The sequence below is a fragment of the Egretta garzetta genome, unplaced genomic scaffold (genome assembly GCF_000687185.1).
Source record: "Egretta garzetta isolate BGI_Z169 unplaced genomic scaffold, ASM68718v1 scaffold220, whole genome shotgun sequence".
NCBI classification, from domain to species: domain Eukaryota; kingdom Metazoa; phylum Chordata; class Aves; order Pelecaniformes; family Ardeidae; genus Egretta; species Egretta garzetta.
The window spans coordinates 6,866,327-6,880,831 of NW_009258414.1; the positions used below are offsets into that span (position 1 = coordinate 6,866,327).

A 14,505-nucleotide genomic window follows, 5' to 3' on the forward strand; every position below is an offset into this window, starting at 1 on the left:
AAAATGAAATTATTATAAAAATCCATGTGGATTTCTAACTTCGAGTCTGAGGTCAAGACAAAGGTGAGAGAAATCCTGAAGAAACTGGAGTGCTTTGTAGGCACACAAATTGAGAAAAGTTTATTTCCTTTGAATTTACTGCAATTCTTGTGATTAATACTGAGTCCGCTATGAGGGTGTATGACCTGCGCGTTCCTCTGATACCAACACAGCTACCTTACTGCTCAGTAACGTCAGCGCTTTGTAAGGTATCTCTAGTTCGTATATATTTCCACTGACTGTCAGGTGTCTCCCATATTAGAGAAAATGTGAGAATTAATATCTGGTTTTGTATAACCTGTCTAGCATCAGTTTTCATAGTTAACACTTCTCGAAAAAAACAAAAAACAAAAACAAAACAAACCCACAAAAAACAAACAACCAAACCCAACCAAAACCGGTGTAATCCTTTGATGAATCTAGTATTGATCTGTATTAATACAGATCTCAGAGACAGTGACGTTACGCTCTTACAGATGTTTAAATGCTCAATGTACTCGATGTAGGTAAACTGCTAGGTCTGAGAGGTGTAGAAAGTGAGCAAAACTCTTTGCCTATGAAGATGGGATATGCAGAGTCAGCACTTCATGGATTAACGTGATGGCTGTGGACTTCGTGGCTTGCTAGTGGAGCTTCCAAACATTCAGTAATTGGTTTATTCAACACAGGGTACTGGTTTAAATATCCTAAATAAGCACTTAAGAACTGCTGATAGCAAACTGATTTCCATCTGGACTTTACAGATGACACGCTGTCAGTGGGCTTTTAACCTGCAAGAGAAGGAATATTGCCAAACGGCCAACACGCCAGTGTGAAATCGGTATGCTGGTTATTGTTTTGTCCTACAGTACTGAGATTGAATGCTTGGAGATTGCTATTAGTTGTAGAAACAGAAGCAATAATCTCGCGATCTTTTATACCTAGTTAGAAATTATTACATAGGCAGTTAAAAACAAAAAAACTTTATGATTCTTAATTGCCTTTCTCAACTCAAGTTATGACTCAGCTTCCATAGCTGTTTGTAGGGTCCTGCAATATATTTATTTAAATCAGTTTCCAATGGCCTCTGCACAGATCCTCTGAGCTGTACTTGGCTGTATTCAAAGCAGAAGTTACTGAGTTACTGATCTTACCAGTATTTTGGTTGGCAGGTGTCGTTTACAAGTGATTAAAATAAACTGCAAAAATGAGTTGTTTATTAAACCAGACTGCAACCTCTCTTGAGCTTAGCTAGGCGAAGCCTGTCATGCAATGCATGCGGGTTTATCTGAAGATCAAGAGGTTTCATCAAAATGCTCCACCCTGTCCTTACCTAAGCTACAGATGTCAAATACAACAATGAAAGTATTTTAACCCAGAAGTGACTTTGGATACAGAAATCCACATAATTAAAAAAAATGTGTCAAGGACCTGACACACATCTTCCTTTGCAGGTCATCAGGTCCGATTCTAAAAAGTAATCTTGCAGTTAGAGGAGTCCTCATCGCAGTTGATGAACTATTTGGAGAGCACGCGTCTTCTTGATGAGCCTATGTATAGAAATGCTGGAGCTATTGGATGACAGGCTTCATCTGGATCTGGAAAGATAGAAGGTTCATAACTATTTCTGATGAGGTCATTTGTGGGAACTGATCTCAACTAAATAAAACAGGACCACTGGTACTGAAAGAGTAGGAGACACAGAAGTGTAAGCTGGGCCCTGCCAATTGTGGAGGAGGGAAAAGAATCACAAAATTAACTTACATATACTTTAAATGTAACAGAAATCAGCTGGTGGCTGCATTGTCACGCATATCCACATGGGAGATGTGAAGACAGTTCTTAACTTCATAAAGTAGATTTTTATGAACTTTATTGATTTGCTAATGGTCTAATAATGGTCTCCTCTGTTGCTTGCTATATGTCTCCGTAAAGAGCAGAGTATTCAGAGCAAGAGTCTCCTTTGCCCAGCTCTGCGGCTGAATACGCGTTCTGGAAGAGGCATAACTCGGGCAAAGCCTGGCTTGTACCGCAGCTGGTAGTGCTGCAATTAATAATGCACTGGATTAAGAGGGTAAACAAGAATTGGGAACAAAGGTAAAAATGTGATTTGAAAAATAGTCTTCTGTTTTAAGTGTTATTGAAAAGAAAACGGTAATCTTTACAAATTGGTAGTTAGTGATTTTTCTGTTGTCTGTTGACATATAGAAGACAGTGAACTGTGAAGTCAAAGCTCTGGCCCACAAGCATTTTACTCCAAATTCTAGATACTAATCTTTTTCGTCATAGAGGCCTGTCGAGCTCTAATATACATAATCATTGCATAATATAATCATCTTGATTAACAGTGTGAAAGGAGTTGGGTGTCTGCTCATGCTTTTGAGCCCTTAATAATTTTATTTGCTCTAAATTAGAAGCAGTTCTTGTGCAAAGATGAAGTATATTCCATCCAAAATTTCCAAAAACGGTAACTAAAAGCTCGGTAGCCTCAAAGGGTTCCCTCATCCCCTTTATTTTCCTACAGGGTGATGGTATGGTTTCTTATTCTTTAGTTTGTTCTGCATTATTTTGATGCATGTACTGAAAGTATAAAAAATAACTTGTGAACAGTGACTTTTTTGCTTTCTGAGACACGAAGTCGGATGCAGGTTCTTCCTGGCCGTGCTTGCAGTGTCTCAGCTGGCAGCCTCCTGTCTGGAACAAAATAAAGGCCCCGTTCTGGAAATTCTGTGATGCTGGGACTCTCTTCTTGCATATAACCAGAGGATTATATTCTTTGCTTGTATTAATGGTATAAGAAGAGCATAAAGCTTCAGTTTGCTGTTAGGGAGTCTGTTCTATACTTGGGAATATTCAGCTGTTTGCCTTTTCCAAGCCAGGGCATGAACGTTCACATGTAAGGAAGCTGTTTCTGGTTTAACGTGTTCATCAAAGTGCTGCTGAAGCGGCTGCCTTGTCCCTGGCCACCTCCTGCCTCTGCCGTGGCTTGGCATAGCCCTGTGCAGAGCCCGGCCGGGGCATGGCCCTGGTGGGGATGCGGTGAAGGGTCTCTCGGCCCGCAATGGGGCGATGCTGCTGGCCAGAGAGGCCACACCGTTGGGCACATGTGGGCCTGGGGGCAGGCTTGCGGGGAGCGTGGCTCCCTGGCTGCGTCCCTGGGTGCCCAGTGGCCTGGGCTGCAGTGGGGCGGCTGCCCCAGCATGGGCTGCCCGGTCCCTGTCTGCCCTGTCCCCAGGGAGCGAAGCTCTCTCATGGGGGGACCCAGAGCTGAGCTGGCTCGGCAGGCTGCAGGCAAGACCTGAAGAGCTGCTGTTGGCCTGGGAGGAGCGTGGGCCTCCTCGTTCTGGCTGAGCATGCTGAAAAGCTCAGCACCACTTCAGACAAAGCAAAGGGGCAGAAATGCATCCTGAGGTCCTGTAGCCAGCATTGGCTTATACCCCTGTAAAACAATCCTTAAGTGTTCTTAAAAAGCCTGATTTATAGCTTCAGGGTACAGTTTCACAATAGCTTGAACCTTTCTAAATGCAGGCTGTGATTTGGGTGGTCCCTCCTTTTTGATATTATTAGAGCATTAGCATCGCAGTGGGCTGGACCAGAACTGCCTAAAGCCCTTCTCTGTGCTTTTTTTCACCCCTGAGTTGGTCTTCAGTTCTGGTCCTTGATCTTTGTGACTTTGCAGCTGGGAAGTGCCAATGCTGACACAGCAGGAGGAGTAGCATGACCAGCCATAGTGGAGTGTAGGATTTGCTGAAGCAGGAGACAGTGGAAACTTTACTCATGCCAAACAGTCACCTTTATTTTATCTCAGATTTTGTCTTTTTTTTTTTTTTTTTTTTTTTTGGGGGGGGGGGGGGAAACCCACCCTGCCAATACTATTGGAGCTGCTGGTGTTACTCTGTTTTGCCTAATGCCTTTATTTTATTTTTTTTTTTAAGGGAGAAACTTTTTCTTTGAAACTAGAGGCTCTCGGACTTAGCAACACAATGTAATATTTATTTATTTATGAAAGGCTGTCAGTGTTGTTCCAAACATGTAGTTCACCTGTTCAACCTTGAATCTGTCACAAAGGAATCACTAATGCTGACTGTAGCAGGTTTTTTTGGAAAGTAAGTAAAAGTGTTGGTAAGGACTCTGTAAAGAAAACATGTCAACACTTAGCGTTATCACAAGCATAAATAAGAGCCTGTGCGTTCTGCAAGTATTACAGTTTTTATTCCAACTTTCAGAGTATCTTCTTTTATTTTTAGATGAATCTGCGTTCTGTATTTACTGTAGAACAACAAAGGATATTACAGCGTTATTATGAAAATGGAATGACAAATCAAAGTAAAAATTGCTTTCAGCTCATATTACAGTGTGCACAAGAAACTAAACTGGACTTCAGTGTAGTCAGGGTAAGTACTGAGGCCTTCCAAATTTGTATGTTAAAGTTATGCACATTCATTTCTTTACGTAAAATATCTGTAGCGGACTGGAGTCTCTAACTTCATACTTGTCTTAAATCAGACTTCAGTATGTGTGTGTGACATACTCATTTTTATCCAGTGAGCCTGTTTATAGTTTGTTTTCGCAGAAATGTCTTCACATGATTGCTGTATTTAGCAGGGGCCTGGATTGCACAAGGAGTGATTTCTGTTTGTTTGTTTGGGGTTTTTTGGTTGTTGTTTGTCTTTTGTTTATGGTGTTTTGGTTTCTTTTACTTACTAAATTGCAAATTAGATTGCCCTATGGAAACCTTGTGCAAGGTATTGTATGAAAGAAAGGTCATGTTATTAGGAACCTATTCTTAAGTTAAACAGATTTCTATAACCTAATGTATTTGGGGGAATAATTGTGGAAGCGTTTCTTTTGACACACTCTGTCACGCTTGTGTTCCATGTCATAATCATAAATATTGTGGTCCCTCATGGTTATTTACAGTGAGTGTATTCTTTTCTTATAAAAGAAGAATGTCACTAGTGCTAACAGGAGCTCTTCCAAAGTCTATGAATTCCTTGGGAAGGGAATTAATAGTCCCTTTGTGAAACAGTAGACAACAAAATGGCTGTTGTCTCAGAGCAGAAATAGAAATCATGAAGCGTTAGCTGAGAAAATAACAACGGTAGTGGAGCTCCCAAGAGTTGTTGCAACACTGGACACTGAAGAGGAAGAACTAAGACCAGTCTAGGTGGGTGTTTTTTTTTTTAAGTGGTGTACCAGTGGTATATTGACAGTAACAACCCCTCCTCTCCCCAAATCTTACCTGGATTCCTTTCCCTCAAAATACACTGGAAATATTAGAACTTACTTTCTCAGCTCTAGGTGGTGGGAAGTTCTGAAAGTCAGCCAGACATTCAGACTCCCTGGAACAGACAAACCGTTGTAACAGGAATCTGGATGCTGATGGTGCAGTCGGGGCTGGTTTTCTATTTTTATTCTGATTGAAGGACCTAGAGGAGGCAGCCAGTCTCTCCTCTACTTGCCGTCTTCATTTGCTCTCCATCTTCATATTTTCCTTTTCCTCTCCGTTTTCCTTAGAGCAATAATATACCATGGCCTTTTCCCTTTCGTTTTCTTCCCTTACTGAGCCCTTATTTGCAATACTTAAGCTTTCTTCCTGCTTGTCAAGTGCAGTGGAAACAGACCCAGCATTTGTCCTGCATTTATCGTATTTTTATGATCTTACCTTTCTCTTCTTTACACCCCTCCTTTCTGCTTCTCCTAATCCCCTCCCTTTTTCTTTGTTCTTTTTTTTTTTTTTTTTTCTTCTGTAAAACTCTTGGACAGAGATTTGTACTTCTCTGCACAATGTCTATCAAAATGATACTTGGGTTGCAGCTGGCACTTGTAGATATGACTATAATAGGAACATGAATTCCCTAAATGTAACTGTTATAATTCAAATGTCATAACTCTATGAATATATTCTTTCTCCAAATCAGGATTTCTATAGCCTTGTCCCATAGAATTAAATCCAGTCTTTCCAATCTTGAGCTGGGTTGGAAAACAGAAAAGTCCTATTTATGATTTGATGTAAACCTCTACAGATTTTATTACTGCAATACATAAAAATATATTCTCCCTCTCAAAATTAGGAAATGTGGTAGAGTTAATCCTGGGGAAAAAACCCTAGCCTTCCTCAAATTTAGTTGAGATGTATTCCAGCCATGTCAGGTTTGAATGGCCTGGTTTTGTTCATTAATATTGGCATATTTCTGCTGGTTGCTTTTTGTCTTTACATGAGAGGTGAACAGCAGGACTTGATAAAGTGCAAAAGTTCTCCGAGTCTGATTTTCACAGCATCACTGAGTGCTGGGAGCACTGATCAGGGAGGTGGTGTGGGGTTCTTCCCATAGGACGACAGCAGGTGTCAGAACAGGTACAGGGTTTCTTAAATCCCAGGTAAATTTCTTAGCATCTGGATTTTTGATTTGTCATCTCTTCTGGGAGCTTCTTCTCATCCTAAATAAAAGTAAAGAATTTCAGTAATGCTTCCAGTGCTAGTGAAAGTGCTCCCCAAACTTACCAGCTGGAGAGCTTGATTGAAACAAAGATTTGTGGCCCTTTTCTTAGGAGACTTTGTACTTAATGGCTGCTCTGTCACATCCCGAATTAATACCGTAACCATCAAGCTAGTAACAATGTGGAGCTTCCCCTTCATTCTGAGAGTATAATTTCACTTAATTCTTCTCTGGGATAATGTCTCACAGTGCTAAAAATGGGAGGTTTTGTACTCTTTTCCTTCTCCCAGCTGTGCAATTCTTTCTCTCCTGTCTTTCGTCTTGTGCTGATCATCTTTTGCATTCATTCAGTTTCAGAGTAACCCTGTTAAATTTGCTAAGCTTACCAAAACTTTTGTTCTTTTTTTTGCCAATTCAGTTTTATGCTTTTGGGGGAGTTGTGCTCACTGATCCTTCAGGTGGGTGCTTTTGGTTAAATGGTGGGAGCAAGACGCTGGGGAGGTGCTCAGGAGAACGGGACTATTTCAGCAGTAGCAAATCTGACTTTGGCTGTTTCATGAAACTATACTTTAATCCCAAGTGAACAGCAGTGCTAGTAAGTTATTTGCATTTCTTTGAATGCGTTTCTTTTTAGGAAAACCACGAGAAAAACTTCAGATTTTAGTATCTATACAGTTGGAAAAGTTGGGGGGGAAATCTCTTTTCCTGGCCCAAAACTTGCAATGTCTCTAATTATAATTTCTACCTTGAAAGTTTACTGACTGAGCTGAAATTACAAAAAAAAAAAAATAAATTTGATCTTCTAAATTTGTTTTATGCAATAAAGGAAAGTAACTTTAGACCTGTGGCTATAGTTTGTGTATTTTAACTTGCTTTTGAGAAGAAAAAATCTAACGCTAGTAACAGACTCTATTGCATGCAATAAATCATGCCTCAAAGTAAGCATTTTATAAAATTTGACAACAAAAATGAGTAGAATGGAATGGAGACTCCAGCATACTTCTGTATGGCAGGGATGTGTATTTTCCTGTAGAGAAATCTCTAGATTTCTGAGAAGTTTACCTCCTTAGCAGGTATCGGTATGTGAAGAAAACTTCCCTTTTCTCATGTGATGAGATGGAAACCCAAGACAGGTACTCAGTGCAGTTTGCTTGTTATAGGGTGAGGGAGTTTGTTGATTAAATCAGCTGGTTTGGGTTGCTGAATGTTGAGATCTTGTTTTGGTTTGGTTTTAGGTGTGCAGCAGATGATACCCAGAGTGGTGCAGAAAACTGTTTCACCCTATCTCTATATGCGTATCTGATCCTTTCCATAACCAGCATAAGCAGATGCAAAAGCTTATTTTTCGTTCTTTGGCACTTGTGCTTTCACTGTGGTGAAAGAATTGAGCAAGTCTTGTCTCTCTGATCATGAAAATTGCCAGGAATAGTTAGGTGGTGCTTATGCTTCCAGTGGTAGAGCAGAGCCTTCCACCAGATTAACTCTCCTTATCGTGAAATACTGAGGTTAATGTTTCCCCTTCAGTTCTTTTAGCTGTATCTTGATGTGTTACTTGCAGGACAGACTTTCCTGTGTGTTTAAAGCAGCAGTACATTTTAACCTGTGCGTAGCTGCCATAGTACCTGCATTTTTCAAATATTTTTTCCTCTACTATTTTTTACACGAAACTTTATACTGTCATTGTCACTTTTGGAAATGTCCATAATAGCAAGCTTCTATTGGAGTCTAATCCCAGTAGCCCTAATCTTGTCTATCAGTGTCTTTCAAAAACAGGCTTTGACATCAGATCTTGATTTGTGCTGCTGGCAGAGGAGAAATCAGTCCATAGGTCTGAACGCTTCACAAAATCATTTTGTAACTGTCTAACAGAAAGAGTTCTTTCTCTTCCTCTCGTCTAAATTCAAGAATTGGCAGTTTCTGTTCAAGGCTGTTTTGAAGGTCGTATCGCTCAGTTATTTCGTTAGAAAAGTTTAGCTACATACCTCAGTGATGGTTTTGTATCCAAAGGCACTAAATATTAAAAACTTAAATTTGGGGGAACCAGGCACAGCGGTGTCAGTGAAATAAATCTTATGGGTAGCCTTGGGACAGGAGGCACGATACAGTCTCAGGATTTTTGAGAAACTGGGGATTTGGAATTGAGACTGGGGTTCTCATGTGTATTAGTGTATGAATCCCAAGCACGAGAGACATGGATTTCCACCCTGTATTGTTCAGACTCTGCATAATTAGTAAATGATTTACATATTTGTAAACTTAGGTCTCAGCTTGAACACTTAACATTTCATCAGATCTGCTTAAAAATGGAATTGCCTAATTTTTCTGCTTATTTAATGCTTTGTTTTGTGTTTGTTGTCATTGTTGTTTGTTGTTTGCAGACGTGGGTTGGCAATAAACGAAGGAAGATGAGCAGCAAGAGTGCTGTAGAATCTGGAGGCACCCCCCCAGGGACTGTCCCTACTACTCCCTCAGTACCTCCAGAAGCAGCAGTTAGAAATGTGGTAAATATTGCTCGATCCCAAAGTCAGCAGTCTTCTTGGACCTCTTCTAATAATGATGTAATAGTTACTGGTATATACAGTCCTGCTAGCTCATCCGGTAGGCAAGGATCCGCCAAACAGACAAATGCTTCAATGGCAGAAATACACAAAACCTCTATTCCACGACTACCAGGAAAAAGCGATACAGAGTTTCAGCAGCAGCACCTCCCTATAGGACGACAAGTACCACATTGTAAAAATGCTTCCCTATTGGTAGGGGAAAAGACTATTATTTTGTCTAGGCAAACAAGTGTACTGAATTCTGCGAACTCCATATATAGTCACACTAAAAAAAGCTACGGCGGTTCATCGGTCCAGACCGCAGAGTTGGTGTTACCTCAGAAGCCGATGATATGCCACAGACCCTGTAAAGCTGAACCCGTGGGATGTCAAAGGTTACAAAAACCGGAACATGCAGCTCTCGTATCGCATGTGCCCCCTGGACAAAGGGCTAATACCAGGGACCCTTCTTGTAGCACCCAAAACCTGGAAATCCGCGAAGTGTTTTCTCTGGCGGTTACAGATCAACCTCAAAGAATTGTGGGAGGAGGTGCAACACAGAAGCATTGCTCGGTGGAAGGCAGCTGTCTGTCCATCGCGATGGAAACTGGAGACGTGGTTGACGAGTATGCTAGAGAAGAAGAACTAGCATCCATGGGAGCACAAATACAAAGCTATTCCAGATACTGTGAAAGCAGCAGTTCTGTTCGAGTAGAGAACCAAAGTGCAGCCTTGTCTGGGCCAGGAAGAAATGTGAGCTGTAGCTCACAGATGGTGAATGCCAGGGACGTGCCTGACAGTATTCTGTATCATAACAGAGACTATCACTTGCCTGCACGGACCTCATTACATACAACATCCAGTACCTTATATAACAGTGCTAATCCATCAAGAAGTACCTTTTCTCCTCATTTTACATCTTCAAGTCAACTGAGGCTGTCACAAAACCAAAATAATTACCAGGTAATCCGTCAATTTATCTCTGTCTTCAAACCTTGAAGACAAGGTTGTAGATAAGTGCTGTTTTCTTTGCAAGTTGGTAGCTAGTAAGCGATAGGTTCACCTTTCTGCAGGCTGTGCTCCATTTATGTCTTCCAGTAGAGAGAATTCCTTCTTAAACAAAAGCGCAGGTAGGACTGTAGCATGGCAGCACTCTTACCTGTACAGCTGAGCCCATGGCTGCCGTGCGTAGCAGTATATTAAAGATCAGCATGGGCTTCCTAGATGTGATAGATAAACTCTGGTTACAAGAGGATCATACCTACAACGGCTGGTGCATGCTCAAGTCCATGTTGTCCTGACGTGGCTTGCCAGCACATGTCACAGCAATACCCTTGGTTGTTCCTCTGTAGGCATCCTTCCCATGTGGCACAGGGCAGAACATGGGATCATGCCATCGTTTGTGTGCTGTACAGTTGCTTGCCCTTATTAATGTCAGCTTGGATTAGCTCTTCCGGCAGCACTGCCTGTACCCCCTGTGGAGTTGCCAATCTCTTGGACCTGTTTTCTGTTAGTGTCTCCCATCATCTTAACTACCTCGCTGGAGATCCTAAATCCCTAAGTGAGCAAATACTCTTCCTCTCCCGACAGCATCTAATTCAAGTTGCTGTTTTACATTCAAGCCTGTTATTTCCTCGTGCTATAATAGTCCCTTCAGTGACACTGAGAGGGGAAAATTAAATACAGATAATTGAAGAACTAAAAGACGTTCAGAAGAAGCTACAACACTGACACGCTTACATTTTTTAATTTTTTGTTATAACTAGAGGAGAGTGAGTTTTGCAGGAAACATCCAAATTGATTTTTTTTTTTTTTTCATAGATTTTTATGCCCTCTGGCATGACATAGTCTAGAGACCCTGAGATAAAAGTCTTCAGACTGACAGGATGTGATACTGCGTGTATTACCTTTGTGCATTTGCCTGTTAATTACCTTTTTAATTTATCCCGCAAGTGAACCATGTACACAACATACCATCTTTTCTTGTGCATCGCTCACTAGTATAGGGAACGATACTTTGTGAAGCTTTTCTTTTTTTTTTTTTTTTTTTTTTTTTTTTTTTTTTTTTTTTTTTTTTTTTTTTTTTTTTTTTTTTTTTTCTTTTTTCTGACTTACTCCTATCTCATGTGAGGATTCGGAAGAAAGCTTCTGAGTCCAAGTAAGTGCCACTTTTCACCAGAATTACTGCTTTTCTTGGTAAACCTGAGGTTTAAGGAGCATATATGATCTGGAGTAGATTCTATGTAGTAGATGGTACATCTGCAATTCTTATTTATGGCCTTTTCTAAGCTGAGCGCTTTAGGTGAGCTGTTCTTTCCCTTTCTCCCTTCTCTCAGATAGTCTCAATATGTGCTATTACTGTTCTTACTTGAGTTATAAAATCATTAAATGTTGCTTACTTTTGACGTCCCAGTTTCATAGGAAGAGAGAAGCTGTAAATGTGCACATCTGTCCAATAAAGGGCTGGTAAAGCTGTGAAAGCGCATGCAATAGAGTTAAGGAAATTTTTCTTAGGTTTAATGAAGTGAAATATATTATTGCTACCTCCAGCTGTGTGTTCTTGGTACTTTATTTCACTCTTGAAAAAGCATCAATGAGATTTATTTCTCAGTACTTTTTTTAATTTTTTAATGAAATTTGAAATAACTTTGATTTGGGATTTTAAGGGAGTAGGGACAGAGTGTTTTTTAAACAGCTAGAATGGTTCATGGTAGGTGACATTTTGTCTGTCCATGTGGTGGTTCGTAACAAGAAGATCTCTGTAACTTCGTTTTGTGGGTTTTTTTTTTTCTCTTTCCCCCCCTCCTTTATAATAACGTACCTGTTTTTTGATAAGTGAGGAATTCATCTGTACCCCATTTGACTTCCATGCCTGTCTCTTGGAGACCCTGTTCTTTAGATTTGGGAATGTACCTTGGATTGAGGGAGCTCCTGTTTCCCATGGTATCCCTTGCCCTTCCACGGTTTTAAACCTTGGAAAACCTGGACAGGTTGCTATTAATTCACTTACTGCTGTATTCATTATTCATGCTGTGAACCTCTGAGATGACACTGCACTAGTTCAACCCCCCTCTCCAAGTCCTCCACTTAATTTGAAGTCCAGCATGACTGCTGTTTCATGTAGACACTCCCCTTCTATCTTAATAATATTTAGATATTAAACTTCCAGAGACTTAGATTTTGTTACAGGTGCTGTCTGAATTCTTTTAGACTTATGCAGGATGACACTTCTTTCGTACGTAGTCAGTTTATGTTAATTTTATTGCCCATGTTTAGCTAATTTATCCATCAGTGTAGGAATGAAAATCCTTAAACTTCGGGAAATCTTCCTAAATTTAAGAATAGATTAAACCTGAGCTATGTGGTTATTGGAGTAGTTAAACATCCAAGCAGATGCTTCTTCAAAGTCAGGACTGTGTGATTTGTGTTTTGATGAAGTAATTACTGTTGTACATTGGTGGGGTATCTAATTAGCAATTAGTTACAGCTTCCTTACTGGTTCACTTAATCAAATTCATGTTAGTGTAACTTAAGAGTAAATTTAATAAAGTGATCAATTTTAATGCCTGAGCGGTTTCAGTAAACAAGTTGTTCAACCTACTGTTCTTAGTTTGGCTGTAAGTATATTGAACTAGAGAGGCTATTCTTGCTGGTCCTCAAGGCTGAATTGTTACTTAGTCTTGGTTTCCTCCCCCCCAACCCTAAGGGACAAAAATAAGGTTGAAAGTATGTGTATTTTTAATTACTTCCTTATACACACTGAAGCACAGTTATCTAATTTAGCCCTGTCTTCTGCAAGGAAAAATCCTAAGCCTTGCAGCCAGTGCGTCAGAATAGGATATGGATATATTATGTATTTATTTATTTATTGTAAAGATTCACTTTAAGGTTGCTGCTTTATTTGAATGAGCTGCAAGTTTGCTTTATTTAAGGAAGTGGGACTCCATTTTTATTTTGGTTTGTTTTTTTTTTTAACATGTCAAAGTGATTTATTTACTTCCCTAGAGACTTTTGAAGACAAGAGGAGGACTTTCTTGCTAGCTTTGGGCAGCACAGCTTTCTGCTAGGGCAAGCAACATGCTCTTCTCTGAAGAGACTTGAACCAAGTGTTTCCTGACACTCATTCTTGTAACAGAAGCAGAGTTACCTTTGTCACGGGAGTTCCTCACTTTATTTCTGGGATGAAATACTTCCAGCTGCACGAGTGGGGAGAGCCTGTGGGGCTCTGGAGAGGATGTCAGCTACGAGCAGGCTGCAGAAACACTGTGTATGGCCTCAACGCTGGGACACGCAGCAACCAGGTCTGGGCTGGGGCTCTTGGTTTGCGCCAGTGCACTGAATTTGGGACAGTAAATCTACAGGTGAATTGGGGAAAGACTATGTAGGGACCTCATAGAGCGTAACCGTTTTAATTAAGGCACATGTTGGCAATTCACAAGTGTTGCCATACCTTTGAACTTGCTCTAGCCTCTGCCAGAGTTGCTGTTTCTGAGACAAGCATGTCAGGTTATCATTTTTGCAACTCGTGGTAGCTGTCCCACTTGGGCTAGGACTGGAGTTGCACCTGTGGATGCAGGATACCTATCTCACTCGAAAAATGCCCCCCTCCCAAAAAAGCCCCCACCTTTGTGCCTTTTTCATAGAGCCAATTTGGAATACTCCTATGCACGTTGTCTTTCAAGTAGTTGTATTGAGATAAACTTGATTGTATTTGGCATAATACCTGTCAGAACTTGGGTGCATTTGTCTTCCAAGTAACCAATAATGCTCTGCTAGACCGAGCGCTTTGTTTGGACGGAAAAGCACTTTTTTCTGTAGCCAGCCCCACTTTAAATTTGTGAAGAGAAACCATCTGGGTGCATGCTGAGGATGCGTTTACAGTAGATTCTGTGGTATGAAGCTGTTGTGTGGGATATAGAATTGTAATAGACTTAACTTGTTTATAGAGAATTACTAAAATGTGTGTGTGTGACTAAGAAATGAGTATTTTAGACTCAAAAGCTGATGTAGACTTGCCCTTAGGCGGAGAGGGTGTTCATTTCTAGCCCCTCTCAACCCGGCTTGTGCTGTAATGGGAAAGTGTCTGACCTTAGGTAACCTCCAAGCGCTTCCAGCTAAAAGCTTGAAGAATAAAAGTATTTTATGTGCTTGTACACTGGAACAAACTGTACCAGGTATTCTATATTTCGTTATGCTCATGCTGCAAGATTCATTAGTAGAGCACTTTGCAAATACAAAACCTGTTAGCATAGTTTGATACAGTCAGCAGAAGTGCGTAGATTTTTCTTCCTCACATACATAGTGTGTGTAATGACTTGAGATTGATTAATCTCTCAAGAGCTATGTTTAGTCTCTCAAGCATTGCTTGTCTGCAGCAGAAGACGAACATGGAATCCTAAATAAGCCTAAAATATTCCAGGCTATGACATATTTCAGATGGCCAGGGAAAACAGTCCAAGATGATTATTTAATAAAGTCTGACCTCTGGGAATGATGGAGAAGCAATG

At 40.5% G+C, this 14,505-nt stretch overlaps 1 protein-coding gene across 1 annotated transcript in view; it reads left to right on the top strand.

Annotated features, from left to right (window-relative positions):
* The first annotated feature begins 1,594 nt into the window (after positions 1-1,594).
* The window catches only part of HDX (highly divergent homeobox), a 41,841-nt gene continuing 28,930 nt past the window's right edge, over positions 1,595-14,505 (top strand). The window contains exons 1-3 of the mRNA XM_035898854.1: positions 1,595-1,631; positions 4,266-4,412; positions 8,837-9,961. Coding sequence (XP_035754747.1) covers positions 4,266-4,412; positions 8,837-9,961 — 1,272 coding nt within the window. The 5' untranslated portion in view covers positions 1,595-1,631. The remainder of the gene's footprint in view (positions 1,632-4,265; positions 4,413-8,836; positions 9,962-14,505) is intronic.